Source organism: Propithecus coquereli, unplaced genomic scaffold, assembly GCF_000956105.1.
Source record: "Propithecus coquereli isolate 6110/MARCELLA unplaced genomic scaffold, Pcoq_1.0 Scaffold1, whole genome shotgun sequence".
Classification (NCBI taxonomy): Eukaryota; Metazoa; Chordata; class Mammalia; order Primates; family Indriidae; genus Propithecus; species Propithecus coquereli.
In genome coordinates, this window is record NW_012133857.1 from 13,020,162 (window position 1) to 13,044,122 (window position 23,961).

A 23,961-nucleotide genomic window follows, 5' to 3' on the forward strand; every position below is an offset into this window, starting at 1 on the left:
TCCCCCAAGCCCCGCCCCCAGCTCCCCCACCTCACTCCTGCAGACCCCGCCCCAAATCAGCACGCCCCGCCCAAGCTCTCTGACCCCACACCACCGCCTGGCCTAGCTCCTGACGCCCCATTTCCACTCCCCACCGCTTCCAAGCCCCACCCTGGCTCCTCAGGCTCCACCCCACTGCCACGGCCCGTTCCCCAGCTCACAAGTCCCACCCATTTAATTTCTTTTAGCTCCGGGCCCCAACATCCCCCAACCCCACTCTCCCACCCCAACCCCAGTGTCTCAGCTTCCAGGGCCACCTCACACAATGCCTAAACCCATTAATTGTGAGTCTCAGAGATAGTGACTCGATTTCCTTTTTTCTTCACAGGTGCCTGAACTCATGCGTGTCCCTTGCTCTGAGACCCTGTAGCCCTAGCTGCCTTGTAGTCCCAGCCCCCAGCACCCTATCAGCCCCCAAGGACTCCTGAGCCCCAGCCTGCCACCTCACCAGCCACAGACCCAAAGCCCTGAGTCCTGCTAGTCTTGAGGTGCAGACCCTCCCCCATAGCATATCCCCCATACCTCCAACCCCAGCCCTGCCCTTCACTGCCTGGCTGCACTGGCCTCCGGACTCACAGCAGCCAGCCCCAGCTAGGAACAGGCAGGACGTGGGGCAGCTGAAGCTCACAGTGACTCAGCAGTGCCCCAATGACCAATCTCTTGCAGCTCTCTTGGCCCTGGGGCCCCACAGCTCACCTGGTGGATCTGGGCTCAGCAAACAGCCCTCCCCCCCAGAGTTCCCTGCAGGGCAGAGGGTGTCCCTCCTGGGAGCAGGCCTGCTGCCTACCAGCAGCCCAGCCCAGCCCTGCCACCTCCATGTGGCAAGTCTGACACCTGTCTATGCAGTGGCCAGTGACTGTTCCTCCCAGCAGCTTCAGGGGTCCAAAGTCCTCGATAGCTCTGGCCTGTGCAGTCGCCACATAGATAAATTAGTAGTGGGGAGCAGATCTAGGCACCCCTGGGGGCCAGGGAGAGACATAAGCAGGACCCTTCCCCAAATACCAGGCTCGGAGTAACCCCCGGCCCCTTCCCTAGCAGGATCTGCCCCCTCTGTCCTTGGACACCTGATCCATGCCCTACTTCCCCCACCCACACACAGTACTCTGGACTGGCTGGCCAAGGGGACAGTCCGTTGAGGGAGGGTACTGTTGACACCAGCTATGGCCAATAGCCAAGCTGTTCTGAGGGGTGGCTGGGGGCAGAGTCCACCTTCCATCAATCAGCCCCGGGCAGAAGATTCAGGATAGGATGGAGGCCCAGGCTGTGCCCAAAAAAGTCTACCTCAGGTGGGGTTACAAGCTAACCCAGGTGACCCTCCTGTCCCTGCCAGCAGCTTCTCTTACCCTCTCCATTCAGGGCCCTTTCCCTGGAGGGGAAACAGGGCCATGCCTGAGCCATTAGTGATGAAGGCCCATTTCACCCTCATCCCTGCTCCCACCTTTCTCATCAAGCACTGAGTCTTTGCTTATGCCCAGGGACCAGGGCCTGTGCTGCAGTCAGGGACAAGGAGCTTCTGTCTGCAAGGCCCGGGCACAATTCTCGCTCCCTTCAGCTAGATGTGCAGTCTCAGCAATAAACCTTTGCGTCAGGCCCCGTCCTGTTGTCCTTTCTTGGGGGTGTGGCTTGACTGTCACAGATCATGGGTATTTCTTAAGTGCCCAGTGCTGAGCTGGGCATGAAGTGGGAAGATGCCCCTTCCAGGGAGAAGCAGCTGGCCTGACAAAGTGGGGGACACTCTTGCAGGTAGGGGACCAACTTGTGCCTCTTGAAGGGAGTTGAGGGGAAGAGGAGCTGTGGGGAAGAGGAGCTGTGGGAAAGGCTCACTGGGACAGTATTGGATCAAGAGGGAGTTTTGAGATGGAGGCTCATTCTGGCGGGGACCATAGAGTGTATAAGGCCTGGAAACATGGGCTGGTGGCCACAGGAGCTCCCGGGAGCAGGTGCCGGGAAGGGGGCGGAGCGCCTGGCTTTCTCCAGGAGATGATGGACAGTCAGGGAAGCCCTTGACGCTGGGACATAACTGGGGCTGGGATCAGGGTGAGACAAGTAAGGCACTTACCTTGGGTACAAAACTTATGGCAGTGCCAAAAAATTAAGTAATCAACATAAATAATATATGAATACAATATGTTTAAAAATCAAAATTAATGCAAAAAATCCACAATGAACAAAATATCAAAATCCAACAGACACATGCCAAGACATTGGGGCTTGAAGCAAAAGGAAAAATATTTGCTCCAATATATGTTTTTAGGGGTTTTTTGCCAATTTTGAAAATTGTGGTAAAATGTATGTATCATAAAATTTATCATCTTAACCATTTTTAAATGTACGGTTCAGTGGTGTTAAATACATTCATAGTGGCTGGGCACGGTGGCTCACGCCTGTAATCCTAGCACTCTGGGAGGCCGAGGCGGGTGGATCGCTCGAGGTCAGGAGTTCGAGACCAACCTGAGCAAGAGTGAGACCCTGTCTCTACTAAAAATAGAAAGAAATTATCTGGACAAATAAAAATATATATATAGAAAAAATTAGCTGGGCATGGTGCCGCATGCCTGTAGTCCCAGCTACTCCGGAGGCTGAGGCAGAAGGATCGCTTGAGCCCAGGAGATTGAGGTTGCTATGAGCTAGGCTGAAGCCACGGCACTCTAGCCGGGGCAACAGAGTGAGACTCTGTCTCAAAAAATAAATAAATAAATACAGTCATAGTGTCGTGTGACCATCACCACCATCCATCTCCAGAACTCTTTTCATGTTGTAAAACTGACACTCTGTACCCATAAATAATAACTCCCCCTTTCTCCCTTCCCCCAGCCCCTGGCAACCACCATTCTACTTTCAGTCTTTATGAATTTGACTACTCTAAGTTCCTCTTATAAGGAGAATCATACAGTATTTGTCTTTTTTTTTTTTTGAGACAGGATCTTGCTCTGTCACCTGGGCCTAGAGTTTAGTGGCATCATCATAGCTCACTAATATCTCAAACTCCTGGGCTCGAGTGATTTTCCTGCCTCAGCCTCCCAAGTAGCTGGGACTGCAGGCATGTGCCACCATGCTCGGCTAATTTTTCTAATTTTTTGTAGAGATGGGGTCTTGCTCTTGCTCAGGCTGGTCTCAAACTCCTGGCCTCAAGCGATCCTCCTGCCTCAGCCTCCCAAAGTGCTAGGATTACAGGTGTGAGCCACCCCACCGAGCCCAATATTTATCTGTTTATGACGAGTTTATTTCACTTAGCACAATGCCCTCAATGCCATCTACAGGTAGCACGTGTCAGATTCTCCTTCCTTTTTAAGGCTGAATAATATTCCATTGTGTAATACCACATTTTGTTGATTCATTCATCTGTTAGGTTGCTTCTACATTTTGGCTATTGTGAATAATGCTGCTGTGAACATGGGTGCACAAATATCTCTTTGAGACCCTGTTTTCTGTTATTTGGGGGATATACCCAGAGGTTGAACAGGTGAATCATACAGTAATTGTATTTTTAATAATTTGAGGAAGCGTTTCCACAGCAGCCATACCATTTTATATTCCCACCAATAGTGCACAAGCATTCCAATTTCTCCATATCCTTGCCAACTCTTGTTATTTTCTGTTATTTTGATAGTACCCATCCTACTGGGTGGGAGATGGTATCTCATTGTAGGTTTGATTTGCATTTCCCTACTGCTTAGTGATGTTGAGCACCTTTTCATGTACCTATTGGCCATTTGTATGTCTTCTCTGGAGAAATATCTCTTCAAGTCCTTAGCCCATTTTTGAATTGAATTATCTGGTTTTTTGTTGTTGAGTTTTAGGAGTTCTCTATATATTCTGGAAAATAATTTCTTATCAGAGATATGATTTGCAAATATTTTTCTCCTATTCTGTGCTTTGCCTTTTTAACTCTGTTCTATGTATTTTTTTTTTTGAAACAGGGTCTTGCTCTGTTGCCCAGGCTGTAATACAGTGGTGTGATCACAGCTCACCAGAGCCTCAAACTCCTGGGCTCAAGTGATCCTGCTGACTCAGCCTTCCAAAGTGCTGGGACTACAGGTGTGAGCCACTGCACCCATCCTGAACTCACATTATTTTAAGATTAAATAATTTATTTATTCCTAAAGCAGAATTTATTATAATTTTATTTTCCTGGCTTTAATGTAGACAAAAATCATCAATAATATTTTCAAAATCTGCTTCTGGAAAAACAATCATTAAAAATTTTCATAAAAACATGTATATAAGAGAGCCAGGCACAGTGGTTCACACCTGTAATTTCAGTGACTTGGGAAGCTGACACGGGAGGACCACTTGAGCCCCAAGAGTTTGAGGCCAGCCTGGACAACATAGCAAGACTCCCATCTCTACAAAAAAATTTTCTAATTAGCCAGGTGTGGCGGTGTGCATCTGTAGTCCCAGCTACTTGAAAGGCTGAGGCAGGAGGGTTGCTTGAGCCCAGGAGATTGAGGTTCCAGTGAGCTATGATTGTGCCACTGCACTCCAGCCTGGGTGACAGAGCAAGATCTCACCTCTAAAAAAAAACCAAAAACAAGCAAAAAACGTGTATATAGGGGCACATGTTTTTCCTGGGGGCCAGTATGGGCATGGGCAAGGAAGGGAGTGGGACTGGTGGACCCATGAGGCATAGGCCATGTCTTTGTTACCCAAGAGAGCCTGGGTCTGCAAGGTGAGGAGCTCAGCGACAGAGATCTGGGTCTGTGCAGTTGATCAAGCACACAAGACATCGCCACCAAGCCTGGACTGCAAGGGAGTGTTGGATGGGCTGAGTTTGCAGGAGCTGTGGCCACCTGGGGGAGATGTTCAGGAGGCAGACAGACACTCAGGGCTGGGCAGAAAGCCAAGCATAGGCCGGGCGCGGTGGCTCACGCCTGTAATCCTAGCACTCTGGGAGGCCGAGGCGGGTGGGTCGCTCAAGGTCGGGAGTTCGAGACCAGCCTGAGCAAAAGCGAGACCCCCGTCTCTACTAAAAAAATAGAAAGCCGAGTATAGGCAACATCCTTGACGTCCAGCTGGAGGGGGACCGTGACTCTGTGGGGACTGGAGAAGGGAGAGTGAGGGCACTCAGGCTTGAGCACAAGAAGAACACTGGACAGGTTAGGGGGCCCAGCACACATGTGGGCACCCACGTGGGTGTTGCTCAGAAGCCTGAGGGTAGGATGGAACTCTGGCCATTGGTGCTGGACCCCTGCTGGCTGGTCTTAGGCCTCACTGAGCTGGGGATACTCATCTCTACTAAGGACCCTCTCCCTGAGCAGTTTACTGGAGGGAGGTGGGGCAGGGGGTAGTGACAGGGATATAGTGTGCAGAGGCAAGGCAGAGAATAGGAGGCCTTGAGGAGCTAGAAGTGTTAGGCTTGAGAGGGAGGAAGCTGTCAGGAGAGGTGGATCAATGGTGCCTTCTGAACAGCTGCCTTGTCTTGGAAGAAAGGTAGTGAGCTCCCCAGCCTTCCTGGGCAAGGGACAGAGAAGGGCCCAAACAATATGCAGGAGCTGGGCCATGCCCTCCAGGGAGTCTCCTCCCACACATCATTCTGGCTCAAGGTTCTGGGATTCAGGACTGATATTCCCGGATCCTGTAGGTCGGGTTCGCTGCCTGGCCTCCAACTGCCCTGTCCACGGCCAGCATGTGTGAGGGTCCCCTGAGTCTCCCAGCCTGAAGCCTGCTCAGCCCCACTCACCACACCAGTGTAATTACACCCTACGGAACAGGATCAATGGGTGCCTGATGCCTGATTCACAGCCAGGGCAGAGGATCAGAGAGAGCTTGCCCACAGCACAGTGGCCACACCTTAGTCTTTGGGAGGGGCGTATTTACTGTGGGTACTTCTAACCACCACCATCCCTGCCTAACCTACAACCTCAAGGTGTCCCTGAGGACCCCATGGCCCTCCGCTCTGGCTCTGGCGGCACTAACCTGGCCCAGCCGCCGACCAGAGATTAGACAAGCCTGGTGTACGGTTAATGCCGCTGACGTCAGGGCCTGGCCGGGTGGCCACTGGGGGTTTGAGCCCTCCCCACAGGCAGTAGCACAGCCCATGTGACCAGGGCTCATTAAGCCGCTTCAGTGGCCAGAAAAGCCAGGGGCCAGGTCTCAGGGGAGAGAGGGCAGTCACGCCAGGGCTGCAGGGGCAGGCCTTGGCCAAGAGGTCACCAGCTCTGGGGGCCCAGGCTGGGGAAGGGCTAGAGAGGAGGTTTGCCAGTGGGCCCCTCCATATTTCCACGCCTTGTGTTGTGACACTAACCCCCTGCTCATGGCCAAAGTGGAGCCTCCCAGGGACCAAACTGAGCAGAGCATAGTCAGGAGCTGTGGGTGTGGGTACTCGACCCTGGAGTGTGGAGGTAACCACTCTCCCGTGAGGCCTTCTAACCCCCCAACATGATTGTGGAACAAGCGCCCTACTCTCACCCCCACACCTACCCTTGGCAACCTCATGCTCATACTCCCTGTCCCTTCGACCAAGCCATTTCCCCCATGCAGGCTGCCCTTTCTTTCCCTGCCCTGCCATGTGCTTTCCTTTCCCCTGGCAGAGCCAAGCCCAGAGGCTGCTTCTCCACCAGGTTGTCCTTGATTCATGCCCTCCAGCCTGGCCGGGGCTTCCCATGCAGACCACCCATAGACAGCACTAGGAGACCCTGGCTGTAACTGTGGGTGGGATGGCAAGAGCAGCACAGCAGGTATTGGAATAACTGGCTCTCCCTGGTGACTCACGCAGGGTTCTCAGGGGGGATCTTTCATTTGGTTGCTGAAGGACAAGTAGGAGTCTGCCAAGGAAGTGGGACACCGTGGGGAACCTTGGGCTCTGAGAACCACGAGGGCAGAGACACAGGAGCACGAAGGCTGACATGTTCTGCAAACAGCAGGAATGTGCGTGTGGTCAGCAGGGCGGTGGAGGAGGTGGAGAGGCCCCTGGGAGTGGGCTGGGGGGACATCAGGGAGGCCAGCCGGTGAGCGCAAGAGCCTGCAGGCTGTGCGAGGAGTCAGTGGATACAGAAGCTGGGCTCTGGAAGGGCCAGGTTGGAGGTGAAGATGAGGCGTCACTGCTGGAGATGGTCTTGGGGCACTATGTGGATGGTGTGCCAGCGGAGGGGGTGGCATGGTGAGAAGGGGCTGCCCAGCTGAGGGCTGAGAATTCATGACGAGAGAGGGAGGGAGAGAGCAAAGGGCTGTGGGGCCCTGCAAGGAGGGTCTGAGCAATCCTGGGACCCTAAGTTCTGCCCCACGTGTCTGGCAGTCTCCCGGGCCTGTGTTTAAGTTTGCAGAGATGGGGGAGTAGAGGCAGGAGCTGGGCTGAAGCCTGAAATCAAGCTTCCCCCACCCTCCAGCCCAGGTGGCTGACCCCAACACTGCGGCTGCATGGAGGGACATTCCCTCTGGCCTCTGGGAGAAGGCACCCGGCAGCTCTCAGAGACCCGTCCCAGCTGCCCAGCTGTCTGGCCACCACAAGCTGGGCTGGGAGATTCGGCAGGTGGTGGGGAAAGGCCTCTGAGCTGTGTTTGCCCTGGCCAGGGCCCAGGCCTAGCAACAACAAACATGCAGCCCCTCCCTGAGCCTGGCCACAACTGGCCTGAGGACCCCATATCACACCCAACTCTGGGCCTCCCCAGCAGCCCAGCCAGCCCCTGCTCCCTTCAGGCTGGTTGAGGACCCCAACACCCACATGCCGGGTGACCTTGAGTCAGGCCTGGCCCCTTAGGCACTGCTAGTGGGAGCCACCAGCCCTTTACAAATGGCCCCTGTGAGTATCCAGTGTGTCTTCAGGTGGGAGGCAAGGGGCAGACATGAGACCACAGTGGGCACCTCTCCTGTCTGGCAGAATCATGCCCTTTTGGAGGGTGAGAGTCTCTTGGGCCCCCATGATCAAGATGAACTCTGATCCCAGGATTACATCAGCCCCAGTTCAGTCCCTTCCAATTTTCCAGCCACTGGCAAGGCAGGAGCTTGGGTGGTTTGATGTTTCCAGGGGTTGCCACCATCCCAATGCCTTTCTCTTTAGCCCTCCCAGCCCTTGGCACTCCCGGCCAGAGCCGAGCCCCTGCCCCTGGCTCACAGCTTACCCTTCACCCATTCCCCTCAGACCAGAAGAAAAGACAGAGCCATTTCCTCGTGACACAGTGGGAAACTGAGGTATGCTAGGGCTTGGCTTGGCTGTGGTGGTGCTGTGAGTCAGCAGGAGAGAATCCCGGAGTCCTGACTCCCAGCTCAGGGCAGAGAAGGGGTTAGGGATATCCTCTGCGAGAAGAGGGGCAGACATGACACAGAAGACCAGCTTGGATAGGAACAGCAGAGGCCATGGGATTAATCGGATCAGAGCCAGTGACTGAGAAGCAAGGGGCACAGTTGCTCTGGGACACCCCCGCCCAGTTCACCCTGAAGGTCAATGTCTCCCCCAGCTCCCTCCAGGTGGGCCTGGGACCTCAACACCCACCACCCACCACCCATCCCTGAGCACCAAGGCCCTAGGTGGGAAGCAGGCAGGAGTGGGATAGGAGCCTCTAGCCAAGAATGGGGCCAACCTAACATCGCTCCTGCCAGGGCACGGAGTCCTGGTCCCCACTTCCCATGGGCAGGCTGACAGCTGTCTCCTACACCTTCGAAATAAGGAAATGGGACCAGGCGCAGTGAGGCCCCAGGCAAGGCTCACAGCAAGCCAAGCCTTGCTTCCCTCCTGTCCTCACTGTCTCTGCTTCTGTTTGTTCCAGCCTCAATCTCTTCTAAACATCTGGGGTGAAGACAAAATTGATACAAGAAGTTTTTCCCTGGTTGGGAAGGGTGAGGCAGGTAGAAAGGTATTTTATTGCCTGAGTGGTATCTGAAAGTCCCCCATTCAAACACTCTTCGCTGAGCTTAAGCATTGCCCTGTTCCCGCTCCCCTTGGCTGGAGATCCCCTTTTGGCTTCAGGGAGGTGAGGGCAGAGCATTTCAGGGGTTACGGTGACACTCAGAGATCTCAGAAAGAATCTGCTTTGGACGGAAGCATTCCCTCCGCAAGACTCAACTGAGCCCCTCCCAGAGCAGCTGCCCTCCTACCTAGGGGGCTCCCTGGCGCTCGGCTGCCCCTTTGCTCCGGGTTTGCCCCGGCCCCGGCGCCTCCCGGAGCAGCCCCTCCTCCCGCGGACAGCAGGGGATTGGCGGGCCGGGGGCAGGCCGGGGGCGGGGCCGGGCGCCCTTCATCCCCGGCCGCTGCTGTCGCTGTTGCTGCCCTGCACTCAGCCGGGAGCAGAGCAGACCGCGCCAGTCGGAGCCCAGCTACGCGCGTGCCCAACCGTGAGGCCAGGTACCGCTGCGGGCGTCGACCCACCAATCCAGGGGCACCGGGGGTGCTGAGTCCTCTGTGCACCCTCCGGTCCATAGCCGAGCTCTGAGCAGCTCCTCCTCCCGCCGTAACCCCAGCAGGAGCCCCAGCCTCCGGTAAGCCAAAGCACCGCGCGCTCCGGGCGCGGGTCAAGGGACCCGCCAGTCGGGACTCAGCTCTGAGCTTGAGAGGGGTACCAGGAGGGACACTTCGTCGCTTCGGGGCGGGACATTTTTTGGCGGGGCCTGAGCAGAACAAGAGGAGGTCGGTGGCACTCGGGGCGGGGCCACAGGACGCCTTATCGGGGGCTAGAGTGGTACCCGATGGGCTTCCTGAGGCTACGCCCACCGGGACAGGCTGGAGAGGGTCCCGGAGGAGGACCCAAGAGGGGCCTGGAGCAGTCCCTGGAGCGCTGCCCCGACGGGCGCCTGACAGGCAGAGCGGCCAGGCTGGCACTCCCGGAATCCGGGTATATTTATCCCGGCTGCATTGGACAGGGGCTTGAGGGCAGATGGGGCCGGGCCGCCTGAGGGGCCCCGGGGTACATGCTGGCCCCAGAACCTGTGCCATTTGCAGCGGAGCCAGCGGGCACGGCGGGCACAGGGCGCGCGTGGCTCTCCTGCCTGAGGGCGGCACCGTGTGCGCTCCTCCCCACCTGGCGCCCAGGTCTGGTGCAAGTACGAGTCCGCGCGCGCCCGGGCAGGGAAGGGACGCAGACTTGGTTTGCAGGAGCCCGCCGCCGCCCGACTGGCCCAATCGATTGGCCATCTCGAATGCGTGCGTTTGTTTACAGCCAGGGAGGGGGAGGCCAGGGGCGGGGCCTATGGGGATCCGCCCTTTCCCCCCTACAGTGACCTGAGCCTGGGCCCAGGTATGGGCTCCCAAGCAGGTCTGAAGAGGGCTAAGTCAAGGCCCTTGATCCCTGGGGAACACCGTGGAGGGTACTTCCATCCATGCGCATCCTTCCTTCAGCCTGCCAGTCCTGTCCTTCCTTCTGTGACTGCCACCACTACTGTGCTGCCCCTGGAAGCAGCCCTTGGACCTTCCACCCCTTCCTTTTCAGTAAACGTCTAGGATGGAGCCATTTCCTTCTGGAAAGGCGTGAATTCCTTGGGGATCTTAATTTGAGGGAGAGAAAGCTAAAGAAATCCAAGGACAATTTCATTTTGAATGGGGGAAGTTGAGCACAAGCATGGAAGCCTTCCTGTAGGAAGCACTGCTGGTGGGAGGGATCAGGAATGGGTGAGGCCAAGTCTGGCACATCTCTGAGAGGGCTGGAATAAGTGAAATCAGGAATGAGAATCTCTGACTGACTTCTTGGGGTTGGAGGCAGGGGACTGCATCTCTGGGGAGGATGGGAGTGTGTGTTTCAGGATTTCATTCTGCCTGGGCCCATGAAGCCCAGGTCCTCACTGGCCTCTCAGCTTCTGTTGTATGCTGGTTCTTTTGGCTCCCATCACAAACTGTCCCCACCCCAGTCCAGGGCTCCAGGTGGCCAGACCATGAGAGTTGGTTGCTCCTGTCCTTATGCCACTGTCCTAGCAAGCAGCCTTGGAGCCCTGGGAAAATGGAGAAACTGAGTCACAACAGACAGGCTGGGTGATTCATGGTCTCTGGGTGGCTGAGGGAAGGATTTTAGGCTGAAGTGAGCACACTCCAGAAGTCTGGACTAGGTGTGGGACAAGCAATCAGTTTGAAGGGAAAACTTGTTTGCAGGGGAGTGGGGCTGGTTGGCTACCAGGGAGGTACAGTTTTGGCATCTGTGTGCACAAAAAGCTGGGGTAGGCTGTGCAGCCTGTGCCATAGTAGAATGGGGGCCCTGTGGGAGGATGTTCTAGTGCAGGCAGGGCCAGGGCTGGGCCTCACTTGGAGCAGGTAAGATAGGATGAGGGCTTGTGAGGGCCCTGAATGCATTCCACTCACTTAACAACATTTACTGAGCACCTACTATGTGCCTTGTGTACACTCAGTCTAGTGGTGAAGGATGGGTCTTTCACTCTGGATGGGAAGACAGACACGGCAGAACAGGGTGGGGCTCGAGCAGAGGACCAGGCCGGGCTTCTGGGGGCCAAAGGGAAGGACCAGCTGCTGGGGCAGGAGGGGCTTTCCGGCCAGTGGCCTGGGGTGGCTTGGTTTTGAATTTCCGCTCTGCGGGCCACGTCCTGTACACAGCCTCTCAGCCAGCACGTCTGCACACGTGCATGGCTGCTGAGAATGGGGGTCACTCCAGCTGACCATCATCTCTGCATGTCTTTTCCATTGTTCAGGTAGACAAACGCTGGGTGCTAGATCAGGGGTCTCTGAACTTTCCAGCTGGGCCTGGCCTTGTGGCCCTAGTGGGCTCAGCCCCAGCCTCTGGATGTAATTGCACCTGGCTGGTAGGGCCATAACCTGCCCTGTGGGGACCTGGAGATGCAGCAGTGGCCTCCTGTAGGGTTCTCTGGGATCCTGCCTGGCCATCCCTGCAGTGCTCATTGGGTCTGCTTCCCTCTCCCCTAAGCCTTCTGGCTCCCTCCCCATCTCTTGCCTCTCCGGGGCTCTATCTGTCTTGTGGGCTGTCTTTGCCCCTCATTGTTTCTGTCTCTTTCTCCAGCTGGCTGTCTCTGATGGGCCGGTCACCTCTCTATTCCTTGCTTCTCTGCTTGTCTCTGTCTCTCTCCATCGCCCTGAGTGTCTATCACCTATATAGGATTTTTGTCCTCACTCTCTGTTGTTTTCTGTCTGTGTCCCTCTATATCCATCTGCATTTCTTCATCTCCCTGGACTGTCTGTCTGTCTGTCTCTCTCTGTGGGTCAGTATGCGTGGACACATATATCTAATGTCTGTGTCTTTTCTCCTGCGCTCTCCCTGTCTGTCTCTCTTCCTTCCCTCTGCCTTGCTCTGCTTCTTCCTAACGTTGGACATCACCCCTCCTCCAGGCTGACCTTGCCTTTAGCCCCCCATTGGGGTCTCCAGTGAGTCCTGAACTGCCCGAGGCCTGTGCTCCAGCTTTCTTTGGGGCCAGAAGTCCGGCTGTCCAAATATTTGGCTGCCTCCAGGGGATTCCGGGTCAGCAGGGAGGAGGATGGGCTGGCTGGCGCAGGGTCTCCCCTGCCCCTGGGGGGCCACAGTCACGTGATGTCCTGTCCTTTGCCTCAGCAGGGCCTCAGGCTGCACGTCCCTCTCAGCAGGCTGGCAATGTGGGGGAGGGGGCTGCTGCTGGCTCTGGCCGAGTCTTGAACCAAGAGATTCTGGCTGCAACCTCTACTGGGAGGTTGCTGGAGGGTCCAGGGCTGGGTGGGAGGGGAGACCGAGGTGGCTGGAGCTAGGCCCAACTATAAGCATCTGTTAGAAAATGTACCCTGTCACAGGAAAGTCTACCTTCCGGTCCCAGCTGGGCCTCTCAGATCCTCCTAGATACCTCCGGATGCCCAGAACACAGAGGCACAGATCTCAGATCCCAGGGCCAGGGAGTGGGGGGATGAAGGATTGGTGTGGCCAGTATGTCAATGCTCTGGGCCATCTGCCTTTCCCTGGATATGCCCCCTCCTGCATGTCACCCCTTCAGTACCAGCCCAGTGTTGGTCACACGCTTGCATTGTTGTTGTGTTATTGATGATGAGGGAGTGGCAGATGGGGGACTGGAATTTATTGGGGTCAAAATATGGGGATGTGGGTCTGGGGGAGGGGCAAGGGGTGTCTTTTCCCTATTCTAACACCCTCCTCCCACTTGCCCTATCCCTGGACCCCTGACCTCAGCTCCCACCAGTCCCTGTGGTTGTGCCTTGTGAACATACAATTCAAACATGTCAATTGCATCCTCTTTCCCCACTTGCCGATGGCTTGTCCTAGGAGGGGGTGCTTTCCCTCTGAAGCCTGCAGAAGCAAGTGGACAGAGGGGTAGCTGTCCAGATGGATACCAAGCTGGGAGAGGCACCCTGTCTCAGCCAAGGAGGAGGGAGGAAAGGATAAGCTGAGCTGGAGCTAGGGCAGTCCTCAGACCTGAGCCCCCAGGGACGAGCACACTGGACCCTCAGGCCAGGCCAGCTGCCTCTCCCCTGAGATCTGGGCCGAGTTCAGGGGTGCCTAGGCACAGCAAGTTCCATGGGGTCTGTCCCCATCAGTGCATGTGGCCACAGGACCAAGGGAAGGACAGTGTGGATACTTCCCTGTAGCCAGTCCACTACCAAACCCCCACTTATATCTCTGAACGTTGTTGGGAAGGAAAGCAGCGCTCGTAGTCCTGGGACTCCAAGGACCTTGATCCTTGGACAGAGAGGTGTGCCCTTCCTGTAGAGGCTGATGCAAGCAGCTGTCCCAAGGTGGCCTGGATTCCTAGGCCTCAAAATCTTTAATTAGCCAAACTCAACACCTGCCAAGGTGTGCCTGACGACTTCTCACCCTGTGATGTCCGCGTGGGCAGGTGTTACCTGCTGTCCCATCCCTGTGTCTCCTGGCTCCTCCTGGCCCTTATCTCCCAGCAGGGCAAACACGTCCTAGGGCAGTGGCCTGGGCCATCAATTAACTGCCCAGGCCCATGCTGCACCCATGAAAGATGCCATTCTGATGTCCTGCCCCAGGCCGCATAATCTCCCTGCCCCAGCACCAGGCCCCTCTCTGGGCCTCCATGGCCTGCCCTCACTCTGTCTGCAGCTTTGGCCAAGCCTCGAGGGACCCCTAGAGGACAGAGGGATGCCGAGGTCTTGAGTGGGGCTACTCTGGCCCTGGTCACAGTGAGGCAGGGCCAAGCCAGGACATAGACTCAGTGTCTACTCTGGGCTTTCACCACAGTGGATCGGGCTCTGCTGGCAGCTTTTCCTACCTGGTGCTCTCCCTGAGTTTGCCCTGATTCACCGACACACAGGAGCCTGGGAGGCAGCAGGTCTGAGGGATGGGAGCTGTCAAGTCGCAGGAAATGGCTGTGGCCCACATGCCACACCTGAGCTAATCCCCACTGTAGACCCCAGCCTTCATTTCTGCCCTAGACAGACGTACAGACTCTTTGGCCTGGCCTTTAAGGCTCTGTCAGGCTTACCTATAGCCATGGAACCTTCACTCCACCCTCATGGCCTGCCTCATACCTCGCTCAGGGCCTCTGCCTATGCTGTGCCCTCTGCCTAAAGCATTCTTTCCTGTTGCACAACTCAGGGGCTCCTGGAATTTTAGGACTGGCTTTACTACCTCCTCTAGGAAGCCTTCCTTGATGCCCCCATCATTGCTTTTTTGAGTCCCAGCACTATGTGGCTCATATTCAGTTTCAGCAGGAGCTATAGGGTGGTGGTGAGGGTGGTATTTGGAGGGGTGTTGTCCTTTCCAGGCTGGGGGTCACTTGAGGAAGGGTATTCCATGTCCTTTCTGCAATCTCAGGCCAGCCCAAGACTCAGCAATGACTGGTGATGAGTCATAGCCACCAGGCCCCAAAGGTCTAGGCCCAGGTCCTGCAGAGGGGCTGGGGAAACTGGAGCCAGGACCTCAGACACCTCCCACGCCCATGCCACAGACCGTGGTCTCCCTGGAGGCAGTGCCCGGCTGCTAGGAAGGATATTAGTCAGAGAAGGGTGCTTTGTCCAGGCTGCCAACTCAGCACACTCTGAGGGCCTGTCCAAGCCTGCCCAGGGCAGGGTGCTAAGTGAGGGCAACCCTAGCTGAGTGCCAGGGGCACTTTGGAGTGACTCTGGAGACCAGGCATTGGCACTTCCACCCAGGTGAGATCCTTGGAGGGGTGCAGATGGCAGGGCTGAGGGCAGGGGCATGAGGACAGGCTGACCTGGGGAACTCTGGTCTAGGGGAAGAGGGCTCAAGAAGAGATGTTAACATTGTCATTGTCCTGAGTGGGCGGGGCTAGAAGGAGAGGAGGGTTCAGATACCAGCAGGTTTGAGGGGTGCAAGAGTGCCAAGTGTGGGGTCTCCAGGCCCAAAGTGAGCTCTGGCCTGGGGCTGCCTGCGGCAACAGGAGAGGAGTCCCTGGTCAGTGGTGTGTGGCTGCTGCCTCTGGGGCACCAGGGCCAGAGGCCTGAGCCTCACCTCTCCTGTGCACCCCCAGTCCTGAGTGCTAAGTTTGAGCCCCCTTGGTGCTCAAAATGCAAGGGAAGACCTGAGAGCATCAGGGCCTGGAGTTGGGATGGGAGATTTGGGGCAGGATTCGGGGTTCCCAAGGAGATGGGGTGCTATGGCTTTAGGACTGGGCTCTAGCTATCCTGCCTGGAAATGTTATACCCTCTCTGGTCTCCACTCTGGCCTCAGCTCTCCTGCTGGCCAGTCTAGACTTCAGGATGTCCTTACAGAACCTGAGGGCATTATGCCCAGTTACTTCTTGGTATGAGGTAGACACCTCCTGGCCCCAGTGTTGGGAGAGGGCCAGTGAGTTGTCTGGGCAGTGGCAGGGATGGGGGGCAAGGGATTCCTTTGAGGCCCAGAGCAGAGCCAAGCCTGAGAATAGGGACAGGGCACTGACCTGGCGATCCAGGCTCCCCCACGGCTGGCCAAGGGCCTGAGCTCCTGGCCTGGGGCTCCAGGAAATGGAGGGTCTTTTCAGAGGGTCCACTTCTGATGGTGGGCACCTGAGGGTTGGGGGTTCCCTGGCAGGGGAGGAGAGGCTTGAAGGAGAACATGGCCCTGAGGCCAGGGCTATGTGGAAGGTAAGGCCTGTGTAGCCCAGAGAACTGGGCCCTGGAGCACCCGTTTCCTGGAAGGCCCCCTGAGGGCCTTTTGCCACAGCCAGGCGGGAAGGGCCCAGGTGTCCAGCCACCCAGCACCGCCTCAGGCATCCTGGCTCCAGGGGGGGACAGCCTCTGCGCCTGCCGTTCCCAGCGCCAGATCTCAGCCCACAGAGGGCCCTTTGTTCTGGATGCCAACAGTGCCCGCCGGGCGGCTGGGAACAGGGCCCACAGCCCGCACCCTCTCCCAAGGCCTCCAGCCGTCGGGCAGTGCCATTCTAGGTTGGCCAGGAGGCCCCTGGCACACAGAGCCAGTGCAGGAAACCATCTCCCAGTACTAATGTCAGAGAGGGGGCGTGTGTCCAGGATGCACACCCAGAGTGGAGTCTGGGGGCCTGGGACTCAGCATCCAGGGATCCTGGTGCCACTGGGCTCTGAACTCAGGTCATCCAGATGACCCTTCACAGATGGGGAAAGTGAGGCCTCAAGGGCTTGCCTGGGCTGGTGTGTGTGTAGAGGGTGCATTGCGTACCGGCTGAAGTGTCCCATCAGGATGTCTTGGGGAACTCAGGTGTCTGAGCTCTCTTCCCCCAATGGCAGAAGCCAGGGAGGCAGCAGGCAGAGCTGCGTGTGCACATATGTCCTGAGTTACCCTCTGGGAGGTGTGCTATAGCTGCGGGCCTCATGTAGGAGGCTGGGCCCTGGGCCCAAAGAAGGGGCATAACCAGAGGGACCGTCTGCTCTGCAGACTTCTGTGTTGGTGTGAGAGCAGTGCTCCTGGTGGTGCTCCCTGAGCCATGGAAGCACCTTTGCAGACAGAGATGGTGGAGCTGGTGCCCAACGGCAAACACTCAGAGGGGCTACTCCCAGCCGTCACCCCCACGGCAGGCAACCAGAGGTGAGTAGAAGAGGGACCCTGTAGTGGTTCAGGACAGGGCAGGGCAGGGGTATGGAGCAAAGGGCTAGAGCTGAGCCGCCTGCCCTGGCCTGTGCCTGCAGGGTTGAGGACTCCGGACAGAGCTGTGGTGAGGGCAAGGGCTTCCTCCAGAAAAGCCCCAGCAAAGAGCCTCACTTCACTGACGTGAGCTGGGCAGCAATGGGGGGCTTGGGGGCACTGTGGGGGGCTTGGGTGCAGTAATGAGGTGCTGTGGGGCAGCAGCAGGAGGCTGAGGGATGGTGAGGGGAACCCACGATGCCTCTGTGCCTAGCTGACTCCCCCACCCCTCACCTTCCCACTCTGGTCCCTGCAGTTTGAAGGGAAGACATCGTTCGGGATGTCAGTGTTCAACCTCAGCAATGCCATCATGGGCAGCGGCATCCTGGGGCTCGCCTATGCCATGGCCAACACAGGCATCATCCTCTTCCTGTGAGTGTCCTCGGCAAAACTTCTAAAACGGGGAGCCCTAAACAAGCCTCTAATGTGACCTCCCATGACTCACCAGTTCCCTGTCCCAAGGCCCAGGCTGCAGTGGGTGGGCACTTCTTAAAGTAAACCCAAACCACACTGAAAAAACATCCATGGCCAGACGAATATTCCTCACTGCCCAGTAGACCCATTGAGGTCGCAACACAGGGCCAGCCTTACAGGCCTGAGTATGTCCTTCTACCACCTTTACACGTGATGGCCAAGCCCATGGCCAGGCCTCGTGTGGGCACACGTGTCCTCTGCCCAGGGGCTCTGCCCTGCAGCCTGAATGGAAAACATGTTTGTCCCAAGCATTAAAGAGGAAGAAGTGCTCAGAGGGCAGTCATGGGGGCACTCTTGACCCAGAGGGCCCTTCTGGGCTTGTCCCATCCTGGGTCAAACAGGTTGGTGTTCACCACTCCAGGGCCTGCTGAGCTAGCAACCATATCTATTGGGGGGTCCAGACAGCCAAGTCACAGACCGCCCACACCCAGGCCTCCCAGAGTCCCTTGCTCCCTAGCAGCCAGGGGAGCCCCCAGTGGCCTCTTTTCATCCATCTTCCCATGTTTCCCAGGTTCTTGCTGACAGCTGTCGCTCTGGTCTCCAGCTACTCCATCCACCTGCTACTCAAGTCCTCAGGGATTGTGGGTGAGCCTCACACCGCATGGAGTGCGCTGGCGGTGGGGGTGGCCTGGGGTGAGCTCCCCTGACTTCCTGACCCCTGCTCCTGTAGGCATCCGTGCCTATGAGCAGCTGGGCTACCGTGCCTTTGGGACCCCAGGAAAGCTGGCGGCAGCCCTGGCCATCATGCTGCAGAACATTGGAGGTGATACCAGTGGGCAGGGGGTGGGCAGGCAGCGGGCAGGGGATGGGCCCAAAGGCTGACTGGTTTGGCTGACCCCAGCACCTCCCTACCCCTCTCCCCTCAGCCATGTCCAGCTACCTGTACATCATCAAGTCCGAGCTGCCCCTTGTCATACAGACCTTCCTGAACCTGGAGGAGAAAAGCTCGTGAGCCTGGGGTGGGGCCGGCTGGGTGGGGTGGGAGGCCCTAGCCCACCACTCCAAGCCCATCACTGGCCCTGGGGGCCCAGGCCACGCTAGCGAGAGAGACAAGACAGAGCAGACAAGTGGCTGGTGGGGGGCAGAGAGCTGCCAGCAGAGCCAACATTCAGTCTACACTTGTTTATGAAGCACCCAGGGAAACCCCCAGGGAGGGGACATGTGGGGCTAGGGGCAGGGTGAAGCTGAGGAAGCTGGGCCCCTCCTGGGCCCGGACGCAGCCTGAGAGCATGAGAGCCTCGGCTTAGCTCTAAGCGCCTGCTATTCCTGACCGTGGGGTCAGCCCCCCCAGGAGATTAAGCCCAGGGTGTCCCAGCTGCCCCTCACTGTAGCCTGCGCCGGCTGCGCATCAGCTGGGTTTTGTGGTGGGGGCAGAGAGGACACAGGCCCTGCTCTTGGCGGCCCAGCCTGGGCAAGCAGAGGGGCTGTGAGGCTCAGAGCAGCTCTGGGCGTGGGGGGAGTCAAGATTCTGCCCCTGGGGCCCTGGGGGCCTCTCTCAAGGAGTTGGCCTTTGAGCTTTCCCTGGAAGGATGGTCCTGGCCCTTATCCCCTTGTCTCCCTGTGCCCCTGAACATTCCTGGGGGGTAGAGGAGGCGGCAGGATAATGCGAGGTCTAGGTGCCAGAAGGAACTACAAGGGGCACAGGTTGTTGGCAAGTCCCTGAGATCCCCATGGAACACATTGTCCCCTTCAGAGCCAGCTCCCTTCATCCCAACCACCTCTCTCAAGAGGCTGGGCCCACACCTGTGTGTCCTGAGAAAAACAGCAGTGACTATAATCACACTGATTACCAAGTGTGAGCCACGTGCCAGGCCAGCACCTTCATCCCCACATCACCGGGAAGGAGAGCACTGAGAGTATGCCCATTTTGCAGATGGGGAAAGGGAAACTTGGAGCTGTGGACAAATATTCTTTGGAGGTCACTCAGTGGTACCACTGGTGGCTCCAACTGGGGGAGGCAGGTGGCCCTACCCCAGGCCGAGTGGATTCTGATCCTGGCTCCCCACTGCTGTCCCTGCAGAGACTGGTACATGAATGGCAATTACCTAGTGATCCTGGTCTCTGTCATCATCATTCTGCCCCTGGCACTGATGCGGCAGCTTGGTGAGTGTGGTAGGGCAGGGTCTTGGGGGGATGTTGGAGGGATGCCCAGGAGGGAGCCCCCCGTCTCACAGCCCCCTCCACTTTGCAGGCTACCTGGGCTACTCCAGTGGCTTCTCTCTCAGCTGTATGGTGTTCTTCCTAATTGCAGTGAGTCACACTCCATGTTGGTCAAGGGAGGCGGCAGGTCAGGGAGGGGCAGGTCTCTTTGGGCAGCCTGGGCCAGAAGGCAGCTGCTCCAGTCTTGACCTACGTGCAGCTTCATGGTGATTTCCCGGCAGCCTAGCCCGGCTCTGATACCCTGATCCCTCCCCATGCCAGGTCATCTACAAAAAGTTTCATGTGCCCTGCCCGCTGCCCCCCAACCTCGCCAATATCACAGCCAACTCCAGCCACGTGGAGGTCTTTGAGGAGAAGGTGCAGCTGCAGGTGGAGACTGACACTGCAGCCTTCTGCACCCCGAGCTACTTCGTACTCAACTCACAGGTTCTGACAGGCCAGGGAGGGACAGGGGGCCTGGTGAGAGTGGCAGGGGGCTGCCTTGACACAGCCCCATGTGTCCCCAGACAGCATACACCATCCCCATCATGGCCTTCGCCTTTGTCTGCCACCCCGAGGTGCTGCCCATCTATACGGAGCTCAAGGAGTAGGTGTCTGTGGCTGGGAGGAGGTGGGGCTGCCTTGAGCTGGTTTGGGGAGAATGGATGTGGTCCTGGGGGTGAGTAGGGGGTGACAGGGGGCAAGTCACTTTAAGATCTCTGTGGCTGCCATGAGGGGAGATTGGGGCAAGAAGCAGGCTCCCTCAGCTGCTGAATGATGAGGATGTGGTGCCAGAGAGACCCTGGGGCACATGGAGTCACCCAGTGTGGCCGAGCTTGTCACCAGTGCCCATCCCCCACTGCCCCATAGCCCCTCCAAGAGGAAGATGCAGCACATTGCCAACCTGTCCATCACCGTCATGTACATCATGTACTTCCTGGCTGCCCTCTTCGGCTACCTCACCTTCTATGGTATGACTGGGCCAGTGGGCAGAGGCTGAGGTCAGGCTGGGGGCTAGGGGCTGGTCAGTGGCCATGGTGCCCTGCATACCGTAGGTGCTCATTAGGTATGTGATGCCTGACTATGCTCTGCAGCTGTGGAGGTGAGTCTGAGTGCCACTCCCTACAGTGTCAGGGTCTACCAGGTAGCTCAGATCCCAGCCCCCTCCTGGGCCACCTGCTGACCACCCTCCCTGCCTGCCGCAGACGGGGTGGAGTCGGAGCTGCTGCACACCTACAACAAGGTGGATGCATTTGATGTGCTGATCCTGTGTGTGCGTGTGGCCGTGCTGACAGCGGTCACACTCACAGTGCCAATCGTTCTGTTCCCGGTGAGCCAGTGGGCAGGTGGCCAGACCAATGAGGGGGTGGGGCTGATGGTGCTGACAGGCTGATGGTTCTTCCCACTTGCCCCCAGGTGCGCCGTGCCATCCAGCAGATGTTGTTTCAAAACCAGGAGTTCAGCTGGCTGCGGCACATCATCATTGCCATTTGCCTGCTCGCTTGTATCAACCTGCTGGTCATCTTCGCCCCCAACATCCTGGGCATCTTCGGGGTCATTGGTGAGGATCTGGCCCTGCTGTGGAAGTGGGGTATTGCCCCAGAGATTTACACTTCTGTAAATCCTGGCAGATTCCTGAGCTCACACCCTATATTTAAGTGATAGCTGTTGGCCATGTGCACAGTTTGGCCTCCCATCTGAGCTTTTGTCCTTAAGGCAATTCTAATCCCTTTTGAGGGCTCAGAACCGCTGAGTCAGTCCCCTTTGCTAGAGGACAGGGGTGGACCCCAGGGGCCAAGGCCCTCCACAAAGGATTTCATTACGTCTTGTCCCTATTTCACATATGAGGAAACTAAAGTTCAAAGTGATTAAAGCAGCAGCAGGGCCACGTGGTCTTGATTCAGCCCCAGGATCATCGGACTCCAGGTTTGGTACTCTGTCCACTGCCTCATCCAAGATGTGGCTCTGAGCTGGAAGATTAGCCAATTCTGAAATATCTTTGGGGTGACCCAACTCAGGGGACTGACTCCCCAACCCAACTCTGCAGGGACTGACAAGCAGACCTGGAGACTGAGAATCATGGATATCACGAACAGTATTCTTGGTTCTGTGTCCAAAATCCAACTCACAATGAAGTAAGCAGAAAGGAATGCATGGGCTCAAATAATGGAAAAGCCTTCAGGAATAGGTGTATCCAGGAGCCCAATATCCTTAAGTCTTTGTCTATCTCTACCTCTTGACTTGCCTTTCCTCATTACTAGCTTCATTCACTGACATTCTGACATCAACAGCACCAGCCTTCCATCTTGGCAGATAGAAAACAAGGGGGAGAGGCTGGTGGGCTTCCCAGAATCAGGTAGAGCTCCCAAGTGGAGTCTCAAGGTGAAACTCTCTCAACAAGGAATGTTTGATCTCATCGAAGCATCCACCCCCAAACCTTAGCCAATAGGTGAACATGATCCAGCAGTGGCCATGCCTTGTTCTTTGCAGGTGCCACATCTGCCCCATGCCTCATCTTCATATTCCCTGCCATCTTCTACTTCCGAATCGTGCCCACTGAGAAGGAACCTGTGAGATCCACCCCCAAAATCCTGGTGCGAGGGGCCTGGAGGCTGGTGGGCTGGTATGGGGCTTAGGGGCTGCCCTGGCCTCAGGCATGACCCTGACTTCTGACCTCACAGGCCCTTTGTTTTGCTGTGCTTGGCCTCTTGCTGATGACCATGAGCTTGAGCTTCATCATCATTGACTGGGTCTCAGGGACCGGCCAGCATGGAGGAAACCACTAGGGGACCCATCCTGTTCTGTCTACCTGGACTAGCACCCCTGCCCAGACTCTCCGGACTCCACCCCCAGTGGCCAGTGGGGGTAGGAGAAAGATGCGATTAACACTATGGCATTTGGCCCCATGTCCCCTCTGCAGAAGGTTTTTGTTAAAAAGCCAGGACCAAGGCCCTTGGGCTACCATCCTGCTGGGCTCCAGAGCCACAGGGGCTTTCTGAAATGGGAGTAGGATGGGGCTGTCATCTCAGATCCCACCTAAGCCCCTCCACCCACCCTTGCACAGATGTACACTCTGAGGCCCAGCAGCTGCCTCCTGAGGTCACATAACCTGTAGGGGCACATAGAGCTGGGACCCAAGCCTGCAGCCGTTCTCCCACCCTGCCGCTAGGCCACGGTCTGCACCCTGGGGCCTCATCTGCCCCAGGCCACTGGCTTTTCCTCCTTCTACCCCTAGGCCCCTTTCAGACACCTGGGCTTGTGCCCTCAGATACTCTTCTCCTACCCTCTCCACAGGAGGAGACTCACCCTACCCCACAGCTGGGCTGGAGCCAGCAGGTTCTGCTGAGGGTGGGGCTGGTGTGTGTACCCCCAAGGGACCCCTGCACTATCTCTTCACCGGTCCTGGGGAGGCTGGGACTCCCCTGCCCCAAGCCGGGGCCATAGCTCACATTCCACTGCCGGGAGAAGAGAGAGGCTGGGCCCAGGATGTCCTGCCCCTGGGAGCCAAAGACCCCTGGGGCCAGACTGGGGCAGGGTGGGGAGGTTGGCAGGCCCCTTTTATAAATATTATACTTAAGACCAGCTGTGTTTTATATTCTTGGTCTCCGTGGACCCTAGGTTCCTGGAAAGTGGAGGGGGGGCCAGGATGTGGATGGTGATGGAGGCCCCCGTCTTCTTGTTTGGGATGAAGGTGGGAACAAGGCAAGTCCCCCACCCACCCCACCCCCTGCCTCCCAAACCAAGCAGTGGCACACTCAGACCCGCCTCTGGGCCTGGGCCAGGCTCAACACAGACCTGCTTTCTCACGGGGTGAGGTGGGGAGGAATTAATGAGGCCCCAGGAAGTGGGACAGAGAGTGGCCTCCGGAAGGAGGCAACGTGAGGTGCATCCCCAGCAGCTTCAGGGAGGGTCTGAGCTGGGGGCAGCTGAGCCCTGCGGGAGCCCCAGGAAAGGCCCCCTGCCCTCCCCTGGCTCCCAGGCTGCCATGTCAACTCTGTTAATGCCTTGAGTCTAGGAACAAAAGTCCAGGGATCCTGTGCCCTGTTGGGCTGAAATTTCATTAATAGTAAACTCTACCGTCAATAAAGGTGGGTCAGTGAGTCCCTGTGTGTGGGGTCCTGAGTGGCAGTGGGAGGGGAAGTGCAAGCGGCAGTGGGGGCTGCAAGGAGGCAGGGCAGCCCCAGGTGTCCTGGCCTGGGTGGGACTGGGAAGCTGCCCACTGCCTGGGGCAGGCCTCAACCAGCTGGGATCCAGTGGGATGGAGCTGCCCAGGCCTTGGCACCAAACCCTCATTAGGAGAGACCCTGCACTGGGCTAGGCCGCCGGGGAAAAGGGCAGCAGGAAAAATCCAGTTTGAACTTGCAAGGCAGCTGCCAGCTTGGGA

The 23,961-nt window shown here is 57.3% G+C and overlaps 1 protein-coding gene across 3 annotated transcripts; it reads left to right on the forward strand.

Moving 5' to 3' along the window:
• The first annotated feature begins 1,720 nt into the window (after positions 1-1,720).
• Positions 1,721-23,654, forward strand: SLC38A3 (solute carrier family 38, member 3). 3 transcript variants are annotated; one of them, XM_012657684.1, is made up of 16 exons: positions 1,721-1,782; positions 16,719-16,868; positions 16,970-17,051; positions 17,221-17,336; positions 17,950-18,023; positions 18,109-18,201; positions 18,305-18,386; positions 19,459-19,541; positions 19,630-19,688; positions 19,860-20,024; positions 20,105-20,184; positions 20,448-20,548; positions 20,783-20,907; positions 20,994-21,138; positions 22,068-22,171; positions 22,259-23,654. In XM_012657684.1, exons 2-16 carry the CDS (start codon positions 16,768-16,770, stop codon positions 22,361-22,363), a joined length of 1,515 nt encoding a protein of 504 aa, XP_012513138.1. In that variant the 5' UTR covers positions 1,721-1,782; positions 16,719-16,767; the 3' UTR covers positions 22,364-23,654. The 3 variants fall into 3 exon arrangements, with proteins under 3 accessions (XP_012513138.1, XP_012512987.1, XP_012513059.1); XM_012657533.1 differs by lacking the exon at positions 1,721-1,782 and adding an exon at positions 9,212-9,316; XM_012657605.1 differs by lacking the exon at positions 1,721-1,782 and adding an exon at positions 9,235-9,450.
• The last annotated feature ends 307 nt before the right edge of the window (positions 23,655-23,961 follow it).